This window comes from Quercus robur, chromosome 9 (genome assembly GCF_932294415.1).
Source record: "Quercus robur chromosome 9, dhQueRobu3.1, whole genome shotgun sequence".
NCBI classification, from domain to species: Eukaryota; Viridiplantae; Streptophyta; class Magnoliopsida; order Fagales; family Fagaceae; genus Quercus; species Quercus robur.
The window spans coordinates 4,650,684-4,677,021 of NC_065542.1; the positions used below are offsets into that span (position 1 = coordinate 4,650,684).

A 26,338-nucleotide genomic window follows, 5' to 3' on the forward strand; every position below is an offset into this window, starting at 1 on the left:
ATTGTCAAGAGGGTTAACACTTAACACAAAATAATGAACATAATTAGCAAAGGCCTATCATATCTTACCTAATGAGACATAAATTTGTTTCAAACTGTAGTTTAATTTCACCTTTACTCTTTTTTTTTTTTTTTTTTTTTTGAGAAACCAGACTAAACTTTGACCTTTACTTTTTTAATTTTTATGAATCGTTGTTTAATTTCACTTGCAGAAATTCAATTCTTCATGTGTGATCGCATTGCAATCCCATTTATTCCAATTACTCGTCTATATATATATATATATATATATAAGCTAAAGTGTAGTATTTATTGTTACTATGTTCTTGTTAAGCCACCTCATTTGCTACATCATTGACCACACCATTAGTCTTTTTCATATTTATTTTTACCTCTAATTTTATTTTTACAATATTAAATAGAAAATAATATTTGCTTTACAAATTCATTTTAGATGGTTTTAACTTTACATATTCATCTACTTTAATTTTGATATTATAACCAAATAATAAATCAATGAAAAATCAAAATCAAAATGTTGTCTATATATATTCCTCTCTCAACTTTTTTTTTTCTTTTTTTTTTTGGTTGAAATTTTTTATTTTTCTTGCATCTTTACCTTAGATTGATGAATATTATTGACTAATTCATATGTGTTCCCTAATACAAGTATTTTATTTATCATTTTCTTTACAACACTAAATACTTTTAATGAATGGTGCTTGTTGTTGATCTTATTTGAGGAAAATCATATTATAATATGTCAAATTTTGTGTTGTTTTCAGGTTTTAATTTATTTGAAAAAAAAAATTTGGATAAGCTAATTAAGAACAGTTAGTGTAGTTGAAGACAATAATTTTTGTGCAGTTTACTTTCACTGTTTGTAAATATTTTGTTTAAAAAATTAGTAATGGATTGTTATGTCTTTTTTATACGATGTTCTTAGATGCTTGAGCAATTACTTTAAGCGTTTACTAATATTTTATATTGTCCTTTATCTTCCTTATCTTGTTAGTGTATTCTTTGAGATTTTTAAGAAAACAAATTCAATTTTGTGCTTCTAATTATTTATTTATCTCTTCATTTTTCACATGTTGGATTAGATGTAACATTAGATTATAGCAAAATTAACACAACACTTCTTCTTTTTCAAAAACAATTCTCTACTTTTTTCCCCTTTGGAATTGTACCCTTGGTTTTTTTAAAAGGAAAAAGAGTTACAATCTTTTATTTTTCCCTTTCTTTTTATTATTATTTTGAATTGTAGTTTTGTTGAGTTTTATTAATTTTTTTAGATACGTTTCTTGGTGTTTTTGATTGTGTGGTAGAAAAAATTGGGTTTGAAAAAATTGCTAGTTGTGATATAAACGATTGTACCTTAAGATTATTGAGTATTTTGCTGCTAGTCGTAATGCAGTAGTTGCGATATAATCGATTAATTGTAGCTTAAGATTATTGAGTATTTTATTGCTAGTCGTAATGCTTGAGTGTGTCAGGTGTTCATTAAACCATAACACAGCATTGTACTTCTTTCTCATCTGATTTAAAAAAAAAATAAAAAATGTGTAGCATTCTTGTTTATATAGCATTTTAACAGACTTCTATACGTATTTTGTTTTAGGTGGTACCTAACAGTTTACTAAGATCCACATACTAGCACAATAAATAGCTTTAAGAATATGCAAACACATGCCAATTATGCATATAAAATTACATACACAAAAAAGAAGAGAGAGATCAAATACCTTTATTTCCTGGTCATGACCAAGCATTTTCACCAGTGTGGTCTTTCCGCATCCTCCAGGGGCAGTCAGTAGAATCTGCTGCCTCTTCTCATTCAGCAGCTGCATCTTCAACACCATCAATGGCAGATCCATCCCAACAGTAAAATCCGGGGTGGAGGGACCACACACGTTGCCCCACTTTTAATCGCTAGCGACTCCATTCGCTTGCAAAGAAAATTCTGCTTCTCCAAAATCTGCAATATATCCCTTCTGTTCTGAGCTGAGATATGAAGCTGAAAGAATGTCACAACGGACTCATCCAACTCTGCAAGTTCTCTCCCAAAAGAGGCTTGTGAAGGGTAGTCCAACTCTTGGTTGTCCAACATGCCAATGAGCTCCTTGGCCTTCCTCATATCTTCGATCAAGCTCTTTGTTTCCTCTTCTCGGTGACCAAGTATTTCATTTAATCGTGTTATCTCTTTAACCACTGGACCTAAAAGATCTAGATTGAATTTGACGCTTTTAAGAATTGGCTTGAACATAAGGGCATCGCTTCCAACACTCTTAACCGTGTCATGCAACACATTAAATACCTCTCCAAACACTGCCCCCAGAGCAGCCCTCCTACCAATGATGCCATAGCTTTGCTTTGCAAACTAACTCAAACTACCAATATGACAAAAGAAAAGAAACCAAAGATCTTTGGAAACTAGTTAAGAAACAAACACACTACATATCAACTTATCAAGGAATAGGCCAAATACTAAAAAAAAAACTATTGGATACCAATTTAGATCTCTATCTCTTCTGTTTCTCCTGATCAGTTACCTTGCGCTGATAAGGAAAGAGAGCAGAGGATCAAAGTAAAGCCATTTGAGATGAAAGAAGAATGTATGCTTCTTCCCTGGAAAACAATCATAGGGGTATAAATAAAAGACTAAACCAAGTAACAGATATTTACTTTTATCTGCAATTGTGCATGTAATTTCATGCCACGAACCTGGAAGTTTCCCAGTTTGAACACATTGACTTCTTTGTGTTTTTGAGTATAGACTTAGAAGGAAGGCATAAAGTATAAACCTTAAGAAGATGCTAGAGTTTTATTTATTTATTTATTATTATTTGGAATAAAAGACTAAACTCTGAAGTAATAGATTTACACTTCTATCTGCAATTGTGCATATAATTTCATGCCACGAACCTGGAAGTATCCAAGTTTGAGCACATTGACTTCGTTGTTTTTAAATAATGACTTTCATTCTTCTTCTTCTTCTTCTTTTTTGGGAGTAAATATTGACTTAGAAGAGAAGCAGGTTATAAACATAGGACCATGTTAAAGCTACTAAATGTATTGTTCATATGTTGGTGCCTTAAATATTCTTTATGATATATGGTGATTTACTATAAAAAATAAAAAAATAAAAAATAAAAAAATAAAAAAAAACACAAAATATTTTCATATCATCTACTGTATGCTAAAAATTAGTTCTTTTTTCTTGGGAGAATCTTTTTAAATATTGACTTAGAAGGGAAGCAAAGTATAAGCCATAGGACCATGCTAAAGCTACTAAATATATTGTTCATATGTGGGTGTCTTAAGTATACTATATGATATATGGAGATTACCATAAAAGAAACACCAAATGTTTTCATATCATATACTTTTTGATAAAAATTAGTTCTCTTATACATGATTCTTGTGTCATCTACTGATTCCTAGGTTTATTTTTGTTATTTTCTGTCTTTGTTTTTTTTTTTTTTTTGAGAGAGAGATTTTTTCTGTCCTTGTTGATTGTCAATCCCTTTGAAAATTTGTGTTGCATCTGGAGAGCCATGTGTGTACATTAAAATAAGGTACTCGGGGAAAAGAAATCAAAGTCTAAAAAGAATAGAAGAGTAAGTACACACCATAAAAGAAAAAGAAAGAAAGAAAGAAATAAACATGATTCCGATAGCCATGATGTAATGTCAAGAACCATAGCTGATTGAGTATCTAACATCAACACACTTAAGTATCTAACATCATAGGTCATCAAATTTGGGATAATAGTCCCAACAAATAGATGAAGATAAGAGAATAAAAAAAAAAAAAGTTACAAATTCATCATAGGTCATCATGATATAATGAATTTATCTTCTTCTTAATCAAGTTACGAGTTTTTCATCCAAAAAAAAAAAAAAAGAGAATCTTTTTACTTCTTGGTTCCACTCACTAGCCATCGATTTAAATACAAAAGTGAGGAAATGATTGCACATTCATGGTTTAGAAATACGCTTAATTAATAAAAGTTTGGGGAAAGCTCCTGCAGACAGAAGTTCAAAGGAGATGCTGACAAACTAAGTCTTAAATCAGCTGCAGATTTATTTATTTATTTTTATAAGAAAAATATAAGATTAGGCCATTCTTCTTATCTACAATTACATATTGCACTTTCTAATGTCTCTAGAGTTCAAATCCCCCTTTCCCCAAGTACATATAGTTTTTCCTTTTAATAATAAAAAGGAAAAACTTCAAAACATTATTTTCCTTATTTGATCCTATCGTTCAAAGATTTAAAAATAAAAAATTAATTGTTATTAATGTGTGAAAACATTTTAGACCCTTTAAAAAAATAGACACCAAAAAGTTGTATACCATGACAGAAGAAAAGTGACAAAAATATGGTGTTTAGAGATGAATTGCAGGCACCTACAATAGCATTGGATTGAACCGGATTCCACCTCGTCATCACGGTTTTGGGCTTGCGCATATGATATTTCACGAAAACTTCACGATGTCTACTGAGGTCATCAGAGAGAGGCCAGGGCAGCTCATTCTTGTTGTGAGAGGGCCGCCTCATGAGCCCGCCAAAAATCTTCCGTTCCCAAAAATTTGTTGGCTTAAGATTTGTGCAAATTGTACCAAATCTCGCTCATGGAGTATACGTGCACCACACCCTTTAATCTCAATATCTGGGCTGTTGGTTTTAATGAATGCCCTAATGTCATCACATCCATGTAATGGTACTCCTAACTTCGCATGTGAAATATATAGCCAAATTCCAAATGAGCCAACATGAATTTTGTCTCTAGGGAACTTATAGTTTCGTGGAAAATCTTCTGGACCACAGTGGCGGCGCCACGTACAACTCAGGGTGTTCCCAGGAACACCCTGAACTGAAAAAAATTATTAAAAAAAAAAAAAATTATATTTAAGCTGTATTAGGAACACCCTGATCACAAAATTAGGAACACCCTCAGTCACAAAATTAGAAACGTCCTCAAATTAAAAAAAAAAATTATCTGTTCTACTTTCAAGCAAAAAAAAAAAAAAAAAAAAAAAAAAAAAAAAAAATTGAACTAAAATCTGAAAAAAAAAAAAAAAAAAAAAAAAAAAAAATTGTAACCGAGCCAAGCCCACGGGAAGCCCAATAGATTACAGAGGTAGCAAACCCACCCACGGATTCTCAAAAAAAAAAAAAAAAAAAAAAAAAACCAACACAGAGAATCAGAAATCAAACCCTTACCCACGGTCACGTCACTGGCAGAGAAAACCAAGCCCCAATACAGTCAGTCTATAAAGAGCAGAAGCAAAACAAACTCCAATACAGAGGAGGTGTTTTAGTGTTTATCAAAAAAAAAAAAAAAAAAACCCCCAATACAGAGCAAACCAAAGGTCCAAAACCAAACCCACGGTCACGTCGACACCATCGCCGTAGATCGATTGCAGGTCACGTCGCCGTAGCTGTAGATCGCTCGTCGGCCCCGTCGCTCGCTCGCTCGCCCCTCATCGCAGATCGCAGATTGCTCTGCTCCGATGCTCGGTGCTCGGAGCTCGCCGCTCGCAGCTTGGTGCTCGCCGCTCGGTGCTCCCTCCCTCAAGGTATTTCTATCTTTTTCTCTCTGAATCTCTCTCAGTCTCTCTCTCTCTTTATCTCACTGAAATGAAAAAATGAAATGAAAGTAATGAATGGTTCTCACTGAATGGTTCTCTCTCTTTATTCTTTAATATCTAACTTTACTCAGTATCTCTTAGTATAATGTGTACTGTGTATTGTTTTTTTTTTTTTTTGAGAAACATGTACTGTGTATTGTGATTGTGAAATTTTCTGATTGACAGGTTATTGTGATTAGGGCATTAGGCTTGTGCTTGTTTGTTGAGTGGGAGGAGTAGATGGGCTGATGGGCTGGGGCTGGGTAAACAATAATTAAAACAGTATAATGTGCTGCACATTACACTACTTTAATTATTGTGCTACACATGAAATGTGTAATATGTATAAGGGGCTAAACAATATAACAAATTAAAGCAGTATAATTAATGACAAACAAATTAAAGCAATATAATTTATTGTTACGCTAAACAACAATAATTAAAGTTGTATAATTAAATTAACCAATACATTATAAAAGACAAATAAATTAAATTATGTTAGGCTAAATAACAATTAATAATTTTATAATTCATGAAACAACAAATTTTATAATTATAGTTTATAAAAGATAAACAAATTAATGAAACAACTAAACAACAATAATTAATAATTTTATTAATATTTCAAATGAACTTATAGTTTATTGTACGGTTACATTTGTTCATTTCTTTTCTTTTCATATTTTTTTTTCCTTTTGAGGTTTTTCGGTGTACAGAATGCAAATTTGTTTTGGTTTTAAGAACATTTTTTTTTTAAGCACAAGCTTCATGCCGGCCAAATCTTAAATTTCGGCCGGCATTTACCGAAACGTCCCAAAACACTTGAAATAGACCGAAATGACCTGAAATTTTTTCAAAGTGAAATAGGAACACCCTGGGCAAAATTCCTGGAGTCGCCACTGGTCTCTCTCTCTCTTTATCTCACTGAAATGAAAAAATGAAATGAAAGTAATGAATGGTTCTCACTAAATGGTTCTCTCTCTTTATTCTTTAATATCTAACTTTACTCAGTATCTCTTAGTATAATGTGTACTGTGTATTGTTTTTTTTTTTTTTTTGAGAAACATGTACTGTGTATTGTGATTGTGAAATTTTCTGATTGGCAGGTTATTGTGATTGGGGCATTAGGCTTGTGCTTGTTTGTTGAATGGGAGGAGTAGATGGGCTGATGGGCTGGGGCCGGGTAAACAATAATTAAAACAGTGTAATGTGCTGCACATTACACTACTTTAATTATTGTGCTACACATGAAATGTGTAATATGTATAAGGGGCTAAACAATATAACAAATTAAAGCAGTATAATTAATGACAAACAAATTAAAGCAATATAATTTATTGTTACGCTAAACAACAATAATTAAAGTTGTATAATTAAATTAACCAATACATTATAAAAGACAAATAAATTAAATTATGTTAGGCTAAATAACAATTAATAATTTTATAATTCATGAAACAACAAATTTTATAATTATAGTTTATAAAAGATAAACAAATTAATGAAACAACTAAACAACAATAATTAATAATTTTATTAATATTTCAAATGAACTTATAGTTTATTGTACGGTTACATTTGTTCATTTCTTTTCTTTTCATATTTTTTTTTTCCTTTTGAGGTTTTTCGGTGTACAGAATGCAAATTTGTTTTGGTTTTAAGAACATTTTTTTTTTTTAAGCACAAGCTTCATGCCGGCCAAATCTTAAATTTCGGCCGGTATTTACCGAAACGTCCCAAAACACTTGAAATAGATCGAAATGACCTGAAATTTTTTCAAAGTGAAATAGGAACATCCTGGGCAAAATTCCTAGAGTCACCACTGGTCTCTCTCTCTCTTTATCTCACTGAAATGAAAAAATGAAATGAAAGTAATGAATGGTTCTCACTGAATGGTTCTCTCTCTTTATTCTTTAATATCTAACTTTACTCAGTATCTCTTAGTATAATGTGTACTGTGTATTGTTTTTTTTTTTTTTTTTTGAGAAACATGTACTGTGTATTGTGATTGTGAAATTTTCTGATTGGCAGGTTATTGTGATTGGGGCATTAGGCTTGTGCTTGTTTGTTGAGTGGGAGGAGTAGATGGGCTAATGGGCTGGGGCCGGGTAAACAATAATTAAAACAGTGTAATGTGCAGCACATTACACTACTTTAATTATTGTGCTACACATGAAATGTGTAATATGTACAAGGGGCTAAACAATATAACAAATTAAAGCAGTATAATTAATGACAAACAAATTAAAGCAATATAATTTATTGTTACGCTAAACAACAATAATTAAAGTTGTATAATTAAATTAACCAATACATTATAAAAGACAAATAAATTAAATTATGTTAGGCTAAATAACAATTAATAATTTTATAATTCATGAAACAACAAATTTTATAATTATAGTTTATAAAAGATAAACAAATTAATGAAACAACTAAACAACAATAATTAATAATTTTATTAATATTTCAAATGAACTTATAGTTTATTGTACAGTTACATTTGTTCATTTCTTTTCTTTTCATATTTTTTTTTCCTTTTGAGGTTTTTCGGTGTACAGAATGCAAATTTGTTTTGGTTTTAAGAACATTTTTTTTTTTTTAAGCACAAGCTTCATGCCGGCCAAATCTTAAATTTCAGCCGGTATTTACCGAAACGTCCCAAAACACTTGAAATAGACCGAAATGACCCGAAATTTTTTCAAAGTGAAATAGGAACACCCTGGGCAAAATTCCTGGAGTCGCCACTGCAGGACCACCGTGCATTTTCAAACGAAACTCATGAAACTCTGTAGGATCACCAGGAGAAACCTCGCTTAAGTTTTTTTGGACTTTAATATCAACATATAGAGCAATTCCTATCCAATTAGTATCATACTGATGTAGCTGGATTGAAACATATGACCCACGATTCTGATGGTCTAACCACGTTGGAATTTCAATTTGATTTAACACGCTATAAAATTCTTCACTTTCACGAATATGGTCCTGTAAAATATTAATGCAAAAGTAAAAAGATGTTCAAATTAAATAAAAAATAAAAAAGTGTAAAAAGATGTTTTCAATGCATGCATGTTTGTGAGAGAAAAACCTCCATGTAAAATCATAGGTTGATGAATTTATAATTAGTGATTGTTGGTGGATGAGTTGGAATCATTATTTTTTAACTTACTACTTTAATATTTTAGTTTATTTTAACTATTTTGTCTTATCTATTTTATTGCGCGGTCCATTATTTTTGTGAGTCAAGTTTATGATCTTTGTCTTTGTGTTTTGAGTAGGGATGACCATACCCATTGGGTAATAGATATCCAACCCTATCCAAACCAAATGTTTTAGGTAATATCCGGTTCTTCATGGGTAGAGCTTAACCGGGTAAGGTTTGGATATTACCCGAATTGTTCGGGTAGGGTATGGATATTATCCAAACTCGACCCGTAAAAAAAAAAAAAAAAAACCCTAAATCTTATTAAGTTAATAAGGTTTACAAGCACAAAGCAAAACTTGTATTTAACTCTGACGAGTATACAACAAGTGCATGCCCAACTATAATCTCAACCCAAAAAAAAAAAAAAAAAAAAAAAAAAAAAAAACCCTACTACTTTTGCAAAGGGATTGACTCAGTCATCTGGGTCCTATTAATATTCCCCAACCACTAATAAAAACCACAACACGACAGGTGTGAAACCATAGAAAGATGGGATGATTAAACTATACAAGTAACAAAAGTTGACGTTTGGTAATTGCAACTAGTACATGCTATTTCCTCACGTTGACGCAACAGGTGACATAGACTACAAAATCATTGACCACAAAAATTTTCACAATTGTTCGAAAGTAGCAAGTTCTTAACTCAGTCATACCTGTCAATTTGTAAGTCATGAAATAGTTGTGAAAATATTGTATTTTCGTGATCAAAGCTCAGATTTTCCAGCCCGAGTTAATAGGTATGGATTTAATGAGTGCTACTCTTGAGGTTGAAAATTTTCAGAGTTATTTTGATACGCCACTTATGAAAGTTTCAGGGAGGCTTCATCCAATGGAAATATTTTACACTAACTAAAAGTGACTTTTATTACTGTTACATTGACCTTGATTTTGTAAAATTTATTTTAGGAGTTGCCATTTGCTTGACAAACAACTGAAGAGGTAGAGGAAAATGTTGTTTCTTTATTTTATTACATTTTTATCTAATAAAATTTCTATCTCTATCTCAAAAAAAAAAAAAAAAAAAAAAAAGCAGATACAAACAAATCAATAAAATTTTTTTATTGATTAGTTTTTTCATTTTTAAGATTGGTTAGTTTTTATGTTAAAATGTTTTGAATTAAAAAAAAAAAATTAAATGGGTTTCGGGTTTCGAATAGGGTATGGATATCCATGGATAATATATTCGGATAAGATTCGGGTATGGATATTAACGGGGATTGATCATCGGGTATCCATGGGCAAACTTTTTGAGTCGGGTCCGGTATGTGTATACCCGATCCATATCCTATCCATGGCCATCCCTAGTTTTGAGCACTTTGGCATTGTTAGGCTTACTAAATATAATTCCTCACTTGTTTATTTATTTAATTATAATTATTTTAGTTTGGCATTTTTATCCTTTCTCAAAAGAATAAAAAAAAGTTTGGCATTCTTTCCATCCGATTCCCCATATTGGATAGAGTAATTGTGGCTTTAGAAGACCAAACTTGCCTTTGCAATTTGAAAATTTCTATGGACAAACTCAAATCCATATTAGTAACTTAGCCATTATCAAATTTTTTTATGGAATCCTGGTTGAAATCTCACACACAAACATAAAGGAATGATATGCGAATGTGGACACATAAAATTTGGCTAAATGCTAAGTTCATGTTCACAGTAAATGGATGTTTCTGTGCTATGCATCTAGGAGAGTTCGAAATTTTATTATCTACTTCTATGCATAGAAAATTCAACTAATTAAAAGTCCTTACTGCTAACGGTAAGTTTCTATATGTTATCTTTCAGGTGAGACTGCCCAGAGGCCTCATGAGACTTGAAGAATTTTCAATTCCACTTCTATCTCCTGTCTGATCTTCTCTTACTTACTCTTAATTTCTGCAGTGCTGTGCAAACTTGTCATCCGTATGTCTGTCCTTTCTCCCATACTCATCCTTGAGATGCTACAGCTTTGTCCAAAAATTCTAACAATAACTCTATGCAGCTTTCAATATTTAGATTGGATGCAAATGAAAAATATCATAGGTTGGCTTTGGATTTATCATTTATCTATACCTGCTCCCAGCATCTTAAATTACCTGAACCCATTACAATTCAAAGCAATTGCTTCCTCAATTCACATTAGTGAACTTATTTTAGTCTACTTTAACTTGATTAGTGCTGTTGAGTTTTTCCTCTGCTTCAAGATGGACAATATAGTTATAGGGCACTAATGGGAAACATATTACTATTGACCAGGATCCAGGAACTGAACCAGCAAGGCATGTATGGTGTTCAATTAATGTTGGTACAGAGATCCATGTTAGCAGCACAGGAATGACTGCAGAATGGTCTCAGTGATTTTGATATATTGGTTCCTGAAGATGTTGCTAGCTCTGGTGTTAGCTTTGATTGATCTTTGCACAGTATATTCACCTTTTCATTTAGTAAAGAATAAGTTATGTATATGTTCTCTTCAATCCAGAGATAATCCTCCTGACTTTCTTTGCTTTTCAACTATAAACATTGGAGCTAACCTTATAATGCCAATTGTCAATCATAAATAACTTTTCTTAGACTCCTCTGGGTTGCCAAGAAACTGATGAAATGCTGTTTGCAAATCATGTGTATGTGTATAATTCCATTTGTAAACTCCACTTGTGTTTGTGCTTAATGTCAAATATTTTGTACACAATTGGTCTCAAGCTTAGAAATATAAGGTTGACAACTAGATTGAAATTTAGTCACTTTATTATGAATGGAAGTGAGAAAATAAGCCTACGTGCCCTAAATATGGATAATATCACAAGCAATTGAGTAGCCACTTATAATGGTTCAATGCAGACCTTATGTATGCCAAAAAGTAAAGGAGATTGAGTCCATTGTAACTAAAGCTGAAGGCAAAATCCTATGTGCATAGTTGCCAGTTAAAGTAAAGAATCATTGCTTGTAATAGCCAAATTATGCTTCAAAATCATGATTAGTCTGGCTCAAAAGCAGATCAGCACCAACAATATTATCACTGGAAGAGAATAACCACTTCAAAATTATTTAGATCTATCAAATTTTTTTGTTGCACTTGTACAGTACAATGAAAACACGAAAAACAAGAAAGAAATTACATAGGGCAATGTTTTTGGACAATATATTTTCACTCTTCTCCTTGAAAACCTAACAATGTCTTCAAGGAATGGATAATCAGTGTATCCAAGGACAGGGTCAGATATGTAGAATGTGTCTCTGTTGTACTTGTTGAGAGGAGCATTGAGCTTAAATCTCTTAGGCAAATCTGGATTGGCTAAAAACAGACGACCATAAACAACAAGATCTGTATGGTTTTCTGCAATAGCTCTGTTCCCATCTTCCCTGTCATAACCCCCAGCAACAAAAAAGTTACCCTTAAAAGCCTTTCTCATTGGCACAAGACTATGGGGACAGTCACATATTTCTCCAACTGTCTTCATTCTTGGCTCAACCATGTGGCAGTAAAGAATACCATATTTGTTTAAGGATTTAGCCATGTAAAGGCCCAAAGATTTTGGATCCGAGTCTCTAGATTCCATAAGTCCATAAACACTCTTCCATTTTTGTCACGAAAGGCAACTCATTATGACTTATGAGAAGGACCAAAAAAAAAAAAAAAAAAAAAACCCTCATTATTATGTATATACAGTGGACTCCAATGATGTGGATGGATCATCTGTTTTCGTATGATATGAATTTAGACAAATGGCTGTCAAAATTCAGATTAGGCAGGAAATAGTATAGAAAAGAGCTTCTTGTTCTTGACCAAGAAAAAACCAATGGGTGGTCAAAGAATAACAAATTTAAATCAAAGACCAGCACAAAGAAACAGCGTTTGTCTCATTATTAAAGTTTACATGGAATTTGAATTTTTGTTCTTATAAACTTTTAGTTTTTGTATGGTCCTTAAATTATTAAAAACAATTTTACTTTCTGTTGATTTTCTATCATGTTTGTCTGATTTCAAACAAACTTTAGATATGAAACCAATATTTTCTTCCCGAAAAATAAAATCATAAAATAAAGGAAACACAAAAATCTACGTAATTCTAGGATTTAAAACAATCATATTTTCCACTGATACATATTTTTTCATGTGTTCAATCTGATCGAAATGCAAAGAAAAAGAAACAAAGAGTAGAAGACAATGATAATAAGTTGACAAAGCCTACAAAAGTTTCCAAAAAGAAACAATTCTCAGAAATCATGGTTTGAGAAGCCAAGTCAAGTTGATATCTTTTTCAGCCACCTTGACCTCTAGATTGGTAAGAACTTCCTTGATAGGCTCCCAAAACTTAGCCCTCTCTTCATCACATATCACAAGCTTCAATTGCTCAAGATTTGTAGTTGATGGTGGCAACTCATTACACAAGCTCAAGCACCCTTTCATGTGGATCTCCTCTAATTTACATAACTCACCAATCTCTTTTGGCAAGTGTCTAATGCTTAGGCAATCAGATATGTCGAGAAGTTTTAAGTTTTTGAGGCCTGTGATAGATTCTGGCAACTCAGATAAATCAGTACAGGACCTAAGCCTAAACACTTCTAAATTCACTAGCTTTCCAATCTCTTTGGGAAGTGTAGACAGTTGATGACAATTGGTGATAATGAGTGTTTTCAGGAGGATAACATCACACAGCACTACAGGCAATTCCACAAGATCATTACAATAGTCAATGTTTATCTCCATTAGATTTGGCACTGCATCTGAAACTTGGATAGTACAATTTCCAAAAGCCTGACCAATATTACACATGAACAAGGATATTTTCTTCAAACTCTTCAACAATACAGGGGCCTTGAAAAGGGAAGGGATTGAAACCTTCTCCAATCTGATTGTCTTTAAATCGGGTAGAGAATTGAGTAGTTGAAAATTTCTTAATTCAGTAGGAAAGAAACCATAATTAGTGATGATCAAAACCTTGAGATTATCCATTGTATCCACAAACTTAGGTAAGCTATAATTCTTTGTTTGGAAGTTCAGAACTAGAACCTCAACTTTGGGTGCTTGAATGTTGCTCCAAGTTGATGAGAACAATTCATCTGCAAAAAGTATTATATATGATGTGAGAGGGCACTCAACATGTATTATGTGCACGCATGTTTATGCATGTGTGATAGAGGGAAACATGAACAAACCAGTTGAGATTGTTAACAAGCGGGCATTGATGGGTTGCTGATTCTGTTCTGTGCACCAACTTGGTAGAGTGTTTCCACTTATGGCCATAATCAATCTTTGCCTTTGTCTTTCTGGCCCCTGGCAGCTTTCAAATATAGCTAGCTCTCTAAGAAGATCATGTTGTGTGACATAGTCTTCATTGTGATATTTGTTGATCTTACCTGCATCTTTCCTGGTGATTGGACAAAAATTATAAGTTGGAAAGGTTGAAATTATTTCTTCAAATGTTTCATAAAAAAATAAATATTTCTTACTTCAAATGTAAAAAGTATATCTCAAATAATCTATGATAAAATGTTATTGCCATAAGAAGTTAATTAAGCTATAACCTATAGGACATTACAATAATTTGTGCCTAAGGCTGTGTACAGAGTTATTACTAATTATATCTAGCAACTAGCAATGGTTGCATGAAGAAAGAGGCTACAAGAATATCAGACCATAGAAATAAAGAGTTAGTATACCTTTTCCTCACAAGATTAGCCAGATTCCGGGTGGCGATTTTATGTAAATTGTCAATGGCTTTGTTGCCAACTTCATCTAGTTTATGTAATTCTGCCCACATATCAACAAGGGCAGCCACAGGGATCCTTTGGTCTTCAGGAAATGAACCTAGATCCATGAAACATTCTTTGAAGATGACCTCATGATCTGAAATTTCTAGGCTTTTTCGAAGACAATCAAGCAAATCAGAATTAGAATTGAAAATATAATGACTATTAGACCAATTCTCAGCTATACTGCACCAGGCCTCAACAGGGTTCTCATCGAGTAATCCACCAATCACTTCGAGCGCCAGTGGGAACCCACCACAGCCTCTCACTATCTGCAATTTATGCAACCAAAAAAAATCAGTCATAGTTTGGAGGCTACAGGGGTAATATTGGTCAATGTTATAGTAACTCAAACCACATGAAATTGTTTTGAAATATGAAACAAGGCTAGTAGGACCTTCTTATCTTTCTCCTTTTTCACTCAAGTTTTGGGAACAATTGGTTCAAAACAAAACAAGCAAGCTCAAATGTATGTATGAGTGATTTTGGTAAATACATTTTTTTTCTTTTTTTTTTGGTTGGGAATAGGGTACATACGGTATCATGTACTCATCAAGACCAAAACTAGATAGTATTTCGTCATTCATATGCATATACATACCTTAACCAATGGTGAAAAGTATAAATAAAATTAAGCACTTTTCATCCGAATATTTATGAAAGATTGACAAAGCACCTTTTTGATGGCTTCAACAGGAATGTTAGAACTCTCATGTTGCAGAGATGCTGAATGATGAAGCAGCATCGTTGCATAGTCATCATTCAACGGATTTAAGTAATATGTAAAGCTAAATCCTGGAAGTGCAGTTCTTGAGGTCACCAGAATATTGTAATTTGGAATATCAAACTTAAACTTCTTAAGACGGAATTCTGATCCAGACCAAACATCATCCAAGATCAATAATATAGGATTTGATCCAATTTTGGCCAGTCCTTCCCGTAGCTGGTTGATTGCATCTTCATCACTTTGGAACTCGGGCACCTGATCACTTATATATTGATATAGTCTTCGCGCAATGACCATCAGGTTGAAATTTTTAGAAACGGGGACAAAAAAAATATTGTCCTTAAATTTTCCTACCCAAAAACAATCCAGTTAGAAAGTTGCCATTGAGGCACATTTCATTTCTTATAACATTGTAAACTGAAAACATGTATAATAATGGTGGGCAGATGAAGTGAATTACACACAATTTCAATCGCAGCTAAGATTAAGAGGTGAGCGTGTGTGTATGTTACATTTTCTTTGTTACTACACTTCTAAGGCAATAAATGCAGTGGATGAAATATTCCAAGAACAGTGCTTCATGACTGTCAAGAGGGTTAACACAAAATAATGAACATAATTAGCAAAGGCCTATCATATCTTACCTAATGAGACATAAATTTGTTTCAAACTGTAGTTTAATTTCACCTTTACTTTTTAATTTTTATGAATCGTAGTTTAATTTCACTTGCAGAAATTCAAATCTTCATGTGTGATTGCATTGCAATCCCATTTATTCCAATTACTCATCTATAAAATATATATATATATATATATATATATAAAAGTTAAAGTATAGTATTTATTATTGCTACGTTCCTATTAAGCTACCTCATCTGTTACGTCATTGACCACACCGTTAGTCTTTTTCATATTTATTTTTACCTCTAATTTTTTTTTACAATATTAAATAGAAAATAATATTTGCTTTACAAATTCATTTTAGACGGTTTTAACTTTACATATTCATCTACTTTAATTTTGATATTATAACTAAATAATAAATCAATGAAAAATCAAAATAAAAATGTTGTCTATATATATTCCTCTCTCAACCTTTTTTTTTTCTTTTTTTTTTTGGTTGAAATTTTTTATTTTTCTTGCTTCTTTACCTTAGATTGATGAATATTATTGACTAATTCATATGTGTTCCTTAATACAAGTTTTTTTTTATTTTATTTATTTTTTATCATTTTCTTTCCAACACTAAATACTTTTAATGAATAGTGTTTGTTGTTGATTTTATTTGAGGAAAATCATATTATAATATGTCAAATTTTGTGTTGTTTTCAGGTTTTAATTTATTTGAAAAATAACAAAATAATTTGGATAAGCTAATTAAGAACAGTTGGTGTAGTTGAAGACAATGATTTTTGTGCAGTTTACTTTCACTGTTTATAAATATTTTGTTTAACAAATTAGTAGTGGATTGTTATGTCTTTTTTATATGATGTTCTTAGATGCTTGAGCAATTATTTTGTTTTAAGCGTTTATGAATATTTTATATCGTTCTTTATATTCCTTATCTTATTAGTGTATTCTTTGAGATTCTTAAGCAAAACAAATTCAATTTTGTGTGTCAAATTATTTATTTACCTATTCATTTTTCACATATTGGATTAGATGTAACATTAGATTATAGCAAAATTAACACAATACTTCTTCTTTTTCAAAAACAATTCTCTACTTTTTTCCCCTTTGGAATTATACCCTTGGATTTTTTAAAAGGAAAAAGAGTTACAATCTTTTATTTTTCCCTTTCTTTTTATTATTATTTTGAATTGTAGTTTTGTTGAGTTTTATTAATTTTTTTAGATACGTTTCTTGGTGTTTTTGACTGTGTGGTAGAAAAAATTGGGTTTGAAAAAGTTTGTTTAAAACTAAAAGTATAATTTCCAAATTATATATACATTTTAATGATATACAAAATATTAAAAATTAATTTTATTAAAAATTAATATTTCACTACATTGCCTTTGAATTCTTGAGAAAAAAATGTATTGTTTTGATTTTGGTACAACAGAAATTATATATATATATATATATATATATAAAGATTACATTTTGTGATTGTTTTTATAATAAATGAAAATATGATTATGAATTACATTACTATTTATTAAATTAGTACAATTTGTAAAAAAATAATAATGAGACTATCCTAAAAATATTATCATGTACAACATGCAGGATCTGCCTCTAGTGCTTATAAAATTCAAGCAATAGTTCAATTTGAGATTAAACAATGAACTTTGTTAAGAATTCAACTGATAAATTAGTTGATTCGAAGAAGGATTGAGTTTGCTAGTTGTGATATAAACGATTGTACCTTAAGATTATTGAGTATTTTACTGCTAGTCGTAATGCAGTAGTTGTGATATAAACGACTGTAGCTTAAGATTATTGAGTATTTTATTGCTAGTCGTAATGCATGAGTGTGTCAGGTGTTCATTAAACCATAACACAGCATTGTACTTTTCTCATCTGATTTAAAAATAATAAAAAATGTGTAGCATTCTTGTTTATATAGCATTTTAACAAACTTCTATACGTATTTTGTTTTAGGTAGTACCTAACAGTTTACTAAGATCCACATACTAGCACAATAAATAACTTTAAGAATATGCAAGCACATGCCAATTATGCATATAAAATTACATACACAAAAAAGAAGAGAGAGATCAAATACCTTTAATTTCCTGGTCATGACCAAGCATTTTCACCAGTGTGGTCTTTCCGCATCCTCCAGGGGCAGTCAGTAGAATCTGCTGCCTCTTCTTATTCAGCAGCTGCGTCTTCAACACCATCAAAGGCAGATCCATGCCGACAGTAAAATCCGGGGGTGGAGGAACCACACACGTTGCCCCACTTTTAATCGCTAGCGACTCCATTCGCTTGCAAAGAAAATTCTGCTTCTCCAAAATCTGCAATATATCCCTTCTGTTCTGAGCTGGGATATGAAGCTGAAAGAATGTCACAATGGACTCATTCAACTCTGCAAGTTCTTTCTCGAAAGAGGAGTCCAACTCTTGGTTGTCCAACATGCCAATGAGCTCCTTGGCCTTCCTCATATCTTCGATCAAGCTCTTTGTTTCCTCTTCTCGGTGATCAAGTATTTCGTTCAATCGTGTTATGTCTTTAACCACTGGATCTATAAGATCTAGATTGTGTTTGAGGCTTTTAAGAATTGACTTGAACATAAGGGCATCACTTCCAACACTCTTAAATGTGTCATGCAACACATTAACTACCTCTCCAAACACTGCCCCCAGAGCAGCCCCTCCTACCAATGATGCCATAGCTTTGCTTTGCAAACTAACTCAAACCTCCAATATGACAAAAGAAAAGAAACCAAAGATTCTGTATGCAAGATCTTTGGAAACTAGTTAAGAAACAAACACACTACATATCAAGGAATAGGCCAAACAGATTTTTTTTTTTTTTTTTTTTTTTTAAATGGATACCAATTTAGATCTCTATCTCCTGTTTCTTCTGATCAGTTACCTTGTGCTGATAAGGAAACGGAGCAGAGGATCAAAGTAAAGCCATTTGAGATGAAAGAAGAATGTATGCTTCTTCCCTGGAAAACAATCATAGGGGTATAAATAAAAGACTAGACCAAGTAACAGATTTATACTTTTATCTGCAATTGTGCATGTAATTTCATGCCACGAACCTGGAAGTTTCCCAGTTTGAACACAATGACTTCTTTGTGTTTTTGAGTAGACTTAGAAAGAAGGCATAAAGTATAAACCTTAAGAAGATGCTAAAGTTTTTTTTTTTTGGAATAAAAGACTAAACTCTGAAGTAATAGATTTACACTTCTATCTGCAATTTCGCATATAATTTCATGCCACGAACCTGGAAGTTTCCAAGTTTGAGCACATTGGCTTCATTGTTTTTAAATAATGACTTTCTTTCTTCTTTTTCTTCTTCTTCTACTTTTTTGGGAGTAAATATTGACTTAGAAGAGAAGCAGGGTATAAACATAGGACCATGATAAAGCTACTAAATATATTGTTCATATGTTGGTGCCTTAAATATTCTATACGATATATGGTGATTTACTATAAAAAAAACACCAAATGCTTTCATATCATATACTTTATGCTAAAAATTAGTTCTTTTTTCTTGGGAGAATCTTTTTAAATATTGACTTAGAAGGGAAGCAAAGTATAAACCATAGGACCATGCTAAAGCTACCACATATATTGTTCATATGGTGGTGTCTTAAATATACTATATGATATATGGGGATTTACTATAAAAAAAACACCAAATGTTTTCATATCATATACTTTATGATAAAAATTAGTTCTTTTATACATGATTCTTGTGTCGTCTACTGATTCCTAGGTTTATTTTTGTTATTTTTCTGTCCTTTTTTTTTTTTATAGAGTTTTTTCTGTCCTTGTTGATTGTCAATCCCTTTGAAAATTTGTGTTGCATCTGGAGTGCCATGTGTGTACATTAAAATAAGATACTCGGGGGGGAAATAAATCAAAGTCCAAAAAAAATAGAAGTAATTACTTTGTTAGCAAAGAAGTAAGTACACACCTTAAAAGAAAAAGAAAGAAAGAAAGAAATAAACATGATTCCAATAGCCATGATGTAATGTCAAGAACCATAGCTGATTGAGTATCTGACATCCAACACACTTAAGTATCTAACATCATGGGTCATCAAATTTGGGATAATAGTCCCAACAAATAGATGAAGATAAGAGAATAAAAAAAAAAGTTACGAATTCATCATAGGTCATCATGATGTAATGAATTTATCTTCTTCTTAATAAAGTTACGAGTTTTTCATAAAAAAAGAAAAGAAAAAAGAAAGAGAATCTTTTTACTTCTTATTGGTTCCACTCACTAGCCATCGTTTTAAATACAAAAGTGAGGAAATGATTGCGCATTCATGGTTTAGCAATACGCCTAATAAAAGTTTGGGGAAAGCTCCTGCAAACAGATCGAAGTTCAAAGGAGATGCTAACAAACAAAGTCTTAGATCAGCTGCAGATTTATTTATTTATTTTTATCAGAAAAATATAAGATTAGGCCATTCTTCTTATCTAAAATTACATATCGCACTTTCTAATGTCTCTAGAGTTCAAATCCCCCTTTCCCCAAGTACATAATAACAAAAAGGAAAAACTTTAAAACATTATTTTCCTTATTTGATCCAATTGTTTAAATTTTTTTTTTTAAAATTAATTGTGATTAACGTGTGAAAATATTTTAGACCCTTTAAAAAATATAGACACCAAAAAGTTGTATATTGATAATATATATACACTCACTAAGCTATCATGACAGAAAAAAGTGACAAAAATATGGTGTTTAGAGATGAATTGTAGGCACCTACAATAGCATTGGATTGGACCGGATTCCGCCTCGTCATCACGGTTTTGGGCTTGCCCATATGATATTTCATGAAAACTTCACGATGTCTACTGAGGTCATCAGAGAGAGGCTGGGGCAGCTCATTCTTGTTGTGAGAGGGGTGCCTCATGAGCCCGCCAAAAATCTTCCGTTCCGAAAAATTTGTTGGCTTAAGATTTGTACAAATTGTACCAAATCTGGCTCATGGAGTATACGTGCACCACACCCTTTAATCTCAATATCTGGGCTGTAGGTTTTAATGAATGGCCTAATGTCATCACATCCATGTAATAGTACTCCTAACTTCGCATGCGAAATATATAGCCAAATTCCAAATGACTGAAATGAGCCAACATGAATTTTGTCTCTAGGGAACTCATAGTTTCGTGGAAAATCTTCAGGACCACCGTGCATTTCCAAACGAAATTCATGAAAATCTGTAGGATCACCAGGAGAAACCTCGCTCAAATTTTTTTGGACTTTAATATCAACAGATAGAGCAATTCCTGTCCAATTAGTATCATACTGATGTAGCGGGATTGAAACATCTGACCCACGATTCTGATGGTCGAACCACGTTGGAATTTCAATCTGATTTAACACGCTATAAAATTCTTCACTTTCACGAATATGATCCTGTAAAATATTAATGCAAAAGCAAAAAGATGTTCAAATTTTTGTATATAAAAAAAATAAAAAAATAAAAAATAAAAATAAAAAGTGTAAAAAGATGTTTTCAATGCATGCATGTTTGTGAGAGAAAAACCTCCATGTAACTTTGCCACAATGGCTGGAAGTGTATATCTGGCAAAGAATTCTCAATTATTTTGCCTCCATTCTCGAGCAAGCTGTCCAGCAAAAAACCCTCGGTGATTTTTCCTTCTTCATCCTCAAGAAAGCTAAGGCAATTAATAAAAGCCAATCCTGCTTCAGCCGAAGTCCAGACAACAGAGTTATTTGAATAATTTTCCAATGAAGTACATCCTCGTGCCATTACATACTTCGTACTTAATGAAAGACATGACAATGATTGAAGCTTGCTACAATTATCCGAGAAAAGAAGTTTAAGCATAGAAAGTTTTGAAATGGCATCAGGCAAGCGTGTAAAATTGTTTTTGCTCAGATTCAGAGACCGCAGTGAGGATAAGCTACTAAGATCAGGGAGTGCTCCATCTGACAAATTGCAATCACTTAGGTCAAGAGATTTTAAAGAGCTTAATCCTGAGAATGACTCGGGTAACAGCAGGTTGGCGGGCTCTGGTTCAGGACGTTGAGCATGGAAAAATCTGTGTCCATAAAGCAAGGGAGAGCCCGGGTAAATGACGTGATTTTGGTAGTTGAACCCTACATCCAGATAGAGTAAGGATTTCAAGATATGTCAAAGCACAAATGGCACTAGGAAAACTCGAGAGGTACTTGCAATCTTTAAGATTCAATATGGTCAGGCCAGCTAGATGTTTGATTGATGATGGTAGTTCTTTTATGGCAGTCCTGCCCAAATAAAGCTTTGACAAGCGTGTCATATTTTCCCCAATCTCATCTGAAAGCTTCTCGAGTCTTGCACAGTCTGATAGAATAAGAACTTCAAGGGATTCTAATTTGATCTCCTGTGGAAGGTTCTTAAGACTTTCACAATCTTTTAGATTTAATAAAGTAAGATTTTGGAGAGCTCCAACTGATGGATGAACATTATACAGTCTTGTACAACCTTGAAAAGTCAAACTCCTAAGATTTTGAAATCCACTGAAATCAGGAGTCTTGATTAAGTTTTGAGAGTAACTAAGGTCCATAGCTCTTAGCAGGTTCAAATTCTGTGATAAAACAAAAAATAAATATGAAAAATTAAGCATATAATAACTTAGTCTAATTTACAGTAATAATAATAATAATAATAATAATAATAATAATAATAATAATAATAATAATAAATTGCATTAGTAACAATCTTACATTAAATACTTCTGGTAGTTGTTCAAGCTGGCTATTAGGCATAGTAAGTTCAACAAGATTGCATGGTCGAAAACTCCTTGGCATGGATTTCAATTGATAATCATGCCATTCCATCATTCGTAATTGATTAGAAAGATGATTAGGGCCCCAAAAACGGACTGCACTGCAGATCTTAATCAACTCTAGTCCTTCCATCTTTGAGAAGGCATTGGCATTCAAGTCTTCTTTACATGGAGGGGAGTTTAGCATCATGCCTTTAACATATTCTGTTCCCTAGTTACCATCAAAAACGAAATTAGTGTAGGAAATTTGGAAAATTATAGAAATGTATACTTCCCTAAGCTTATGTGTATATATATTAATGCACTTACAGTATTATTCCTCAGTATAGAAAAAATATCCTCTTACTTCCACAACCTACTTCGTCTTCCAGGCTCGTGTATTGCTTCATGACGAACCATTGCCCTACCCACTGCTTGTAGCAAATCATGCATCCATAATTTTCCTTGAAAAATAGTAATGAGAGAATTGTTCTGTAGAAATACTAGGTTTGCAAGATAACCAGGATCATTTAGAATATTTGCAACTTGATTTTTGTCCATTCTCTTGAAGAAAAATGCAATGTCCAAAAATAATCCTTTCACATTCTTGTCCAATATTCTCTTATAAATAATTTCAAGTTTAGTTAAAATTTCTCCTTCAGAATTTTCCTCTAGTTCACCCAAGTAACTTTTCCATACATCTATTTCTTTGTTATGTAAGAAGGAACCAAAACATTCAAGAGCTAAAGGAAGGCCTTGAGCATACTTCACAAAATCATTTTCAGGATGGGCTTGCTTAAAGGCTTTCCTACTAAAGAGCTCCAACGCTTTATAATTATCTACTGGCTTTACCTCATATATATCATCCACTTCATGTGTTACCAACAACTGTCTGTCTTCACTTGTTATAATGATTCTACTCCCTTGAGCAAACCAATCATGGCTCCCCACAATTGCATCTAGTTGGCCTTTTTCAGACACATTATCAAGAGCAATAAGAACCTTTCTACCACAGAGCATTTTCCTAATAATCTGCTTTCCACTATAAATACTTGTTATATTAAATACTCTTTTGAAAATGTGCTTAAGAACTTCCACTTGATAAGAAACTAGATTTCCAGTTTCTGTATCATGTTTAAAATAAATAAAGCTTTTGTCATCAAAATCTTGAGAAATTTCGCAATAAATAATTCCCGCCAAAGTTGTCTTTCCCACCCCACCAACCCCCCAAATCCCAATAAAGAGAACATCTTTCAACCTTTTATTTACTAAATCCATCATTTCCTTCACACTGGATTCCATTCCAACAAGATCTTCGGAAATATTTAGGAAGTTGTTTCCATCAACAGATTCTCTTATAAGTTTAACAATTGCCTGAATGACGACGACGCTTGATTTAGAACTGTAGTCTGTAGAGAAGACAAAAAAAAAAAAAAAAAAAAAAAAAAAAAAATCCTTAAAATGATGCTAGATTAATTACTGCAATTTTTACCATATAAATCTCATGCATCAACTTTTAAATGCAAAACTAGAAAATGTGTTTATTATTTTGTTGATGTAATACCAATCACATTAATTAAAATGTCAATTTATAGATTTTTTAGAATTAAAATTGAAAATCATAGTTTTAGTAATTTCTATTCATTTATTATTATGTTATTAATGTAATACCAAGTATCAACACATTGATTGTTAGCTAAATTTATAAGGGTTTTTTTTTTTCTTTTTTTAAAAAAAAATAAAATTGATAGCAGCCAAGGAAATCTCTAAGCTATAGTGTCTACAAGTCAGTCTCTCACCAAAGCATGTCAGCCTACAAGTCAGGGTCGGCTCTAACGATGTGTATTATAAGAAGGTCCCAAAATTTGAGGAATGATAGCAGTTTATATATACAAACTAGAAAATATATATATCAACTTTAGTTTATATATATATATATATATATATATTGTGAAACAAATTATGGTCTTGATTGGGGAGGCGAAGGAAAGAGTACACAATATGTTACTTTCACAATATATAGTATCTAAACAATATTTTACGATGTTAAAAATCTGAAAAAAAAAAATTAAATTAAATTAAGAATCCAACATATATGTTACTTTCTCACAGGTTAAAGCAAAGTAAGATATTATATACCTTAGGTCCATATCCCATCCGGCTATATTGGCCACTAGTCTCAAGGCATCGCTCCACTTCTTTATCCTCTCATCGTTGACGCTGGTTCCATGAGCAATATCAATTGCAAATGGCCCAGTCTGTTTGCGTACATCAGAGGGTTTTACATTGTAAAAGACCGGAAACACTGTTTGGTCTTATTTTTGCATTCAACAATTTTGACAAGTTCATCCAAACACCACTTGGAACTAGCATAATTTTCTGATAAAACAATGATTGCATACTGGGACCCTTCTATTGCGTCAATGAGCGCTGAAGAAATATATTCTCCTGGTTGGATACTTTTGTTGTCTCTAAATACAACAAAGTGCGCCCGTTCCAATGCCTCATATAAATGGTCTGTAAAGGTATTGCGGGTGTCTTCACCCTGAAAACTGATAAAAACATCGTATTGCTGTATAGGAGTTGAATATGATGAAGAGGGTCTTTCAGAGCTAGTGGAAGCCATTGGAAACTTACTAACAAGCTTGTTTGTGGAAAATCTACAAAGAGAGTTTCAGAACAAAGAAAATGGAAACCTGAAACCTGAAAATTGAACCATCCGAGCCTTAAGAGTGCTTACTTTCTGTACGTCAAATCATTAGAAACTCATCAGAAATTAAGTCATACCTAAGCATCTATCCTATATTTATATTTTTTATTTTTTAATTTATCGTTGGAGAACAGCTTTGGGAGTTATGTTCCAAGCAGTTTCCTGGACATATTAATATTGCCTTTTTAGTATTTTTCTATTTGTTGGTAGGGAACAGTCGTGGAGGGGTGTAATCGGTGCGGTTTGGTCGGTTTGAACTGCGGTTTTTCCACCGAACCGAAATATTTGGTTTTACCAAATTTGGCACCGTCACCGAACTGTAAGGGAGGAACACCGAACCGAACTGACTGGATTTCAATCGGTTCGGTTCAGTTTGGCCGGCTTTCGGTTGCTTCCAATTTCTTAGAAACCAAACAGATCAAAAAAAAAAAAAAAAAAAAGCCAAATTCCCTTTGGTTTCCCACATTTTCTCATCATCCAAACACCAAGCACCCAGCAAAAAAAAAAAAAAACTCAAAATCATGTATATATTCAGAGTTCATACCAAAATAAGAAAATATATATATTTCCCTCTACTTTTCCATGTTTTCTCACCACCCAAACACCAAGCACCAAGCACCAAGCAAAGTAGCAAAAAAAAAAAAAAAAGGGCGAAGAAGCGTACCAGCGAAGAAGCGTACCGAAGCAGCATGATAAAGAGAGAGAAACGGCAGCGTGATGTAGAGAGAGAGAAACGGAGGCATGACACTATGACAGAAAGAGAGAGATGGGGAGGAAGAGAATGACTGGAGAATTAAGACCATAATTTTTTTTCACAACTATTCTTATTATAAGATAACTCTTTTTAGGTTTTATTGAGTATGTAGTACGTGGACACAGATTTACCAACAATTTTCCACATTTTTTTTTAT

At 32.5% G+C, this 26,338-nt stretch overlaps 7 protein-coding genes across 7 annotated transcripts in view; all 7 read right to left on the bottom strand.

Moving 5' to 3' along the window:
* The window catches only part of LOC126699833 (probable disease resistance protein At5g66900), a 29,466-nt gene extending 10,749 nt beyond the window's left edge, over nt 1-18,717 (bottom strand). Inside the window, exons 1-2 of the mRNA XM_050397809.1 lie at nt 18,600-18,717; nt 1,745-2,316 (exon numbers count right to left, since the gene is read on the bottom strand). The gene's annotated coding sequence lies outside the window, so the exon portion shown is untranslated. The remainder of the gene's footprint in view (nt 1-1,744; nt 2,317-18,599) is intronic.
* LOC126699243 (probable disease resistance protein At5g66900) overlaps nt 1-26,338 on the bottom strand; it is a 45,201-nt gene that overhangs the window by 10,749 nt on the left and 8,114 nt on the right. The window lies entirely within an intron of this gene.
* Nucleotides 11,859-12,426, bottom strand: LOC126699249 (12-oxophytodienoate reductase 2-like). Its single transcript, XM_050396986.1, has one exon. It carries the CDS (start codon nt 12,386-12,388, stop codon nt 11,873-11,875), a length of 516 nt encoding a protein of 171 aa, XP_050252943.1. The 5' UTR covers nt 12,389-12,426; the 3' UTR covers nt 11,859-11,872.
* The window catches only part of LOC126699248 (12-oxophytodienoate reductase 2-like), an 82,416-nt gene continuing 67,936 nt past the window's right edge, over nt 11,859-26,338 (bottom strand). Inside the window, exon 7 of the mRNA XM_050396983.1 lies at nt 11,859-11,996. The gene's annotated coding sequence lies outside the window, so the exon portion shown is untranslated. The remainder of the gene's footprint in view (nt 11,997-26,338) is intronic.
* LOC126699244 (probable disease resistance protein At5g66900) lies at nt 12,890-18,647 on the bottom strand. Its single transcript, XM_050396955.1, has 5 exons — nt 18,038-18,647; nt 15,259-15,659; nt 14,493-14,854; nt 13,989-14,200; nt 12,890-13,892 (listed from the first exon to the last, which is right to left on the bottom strand). The coding sequence occupies exons 1-5, from the start codon at nt 18,645-18,647 to the stop codon at nt 13,054-13,056; spliced, it is 2,424 nt and encodes an 807-aa protein (XP_050252912.1). The 3' UTR covers nt 12,890-13,053.
* LOC126699250 (uncharacterized) lies at nt 20,602-22,092 on the bottom strand. The gene is made up of 2 exons (XM_050396987.1): nt 21,493-22,092; nt 20,602-21,362 (listed from the first exon to the last, which is right to left on the bottom strand). The coding sequence occupies exons 1-2, from the start codon at nt 21,796-21,798 to the stop codon at nt 20,853-20,855; spliced, it is 816 nt and encodes a 271-aa protein (XP_050252944.1). The 5' UTR covers nt 21,799-22,092; the 3' UTR covers nt 20,602-20,852.
* On the bottom strand, nt 22,122-25,343 carry LOC126699836 (disease resistance protein Roq1-like). The gene is made up of 6 exons (XM_050397811.1): nt 25,059-25,343; nt 24,857-24,975; nt 23,135-24,107; nt 22,677-22,949; nt 22,239-22,537; nt 22,122-22,149 (listed from the first exon to the last, which is right to left on the bottom strand). Exons 1-6 carry the CDS (start codon nt 25,341-25,343, stop codon nt 22,122-22,124), a joined length of 1,977 nt encoding a protein of 658 aa, XP_050253768.1.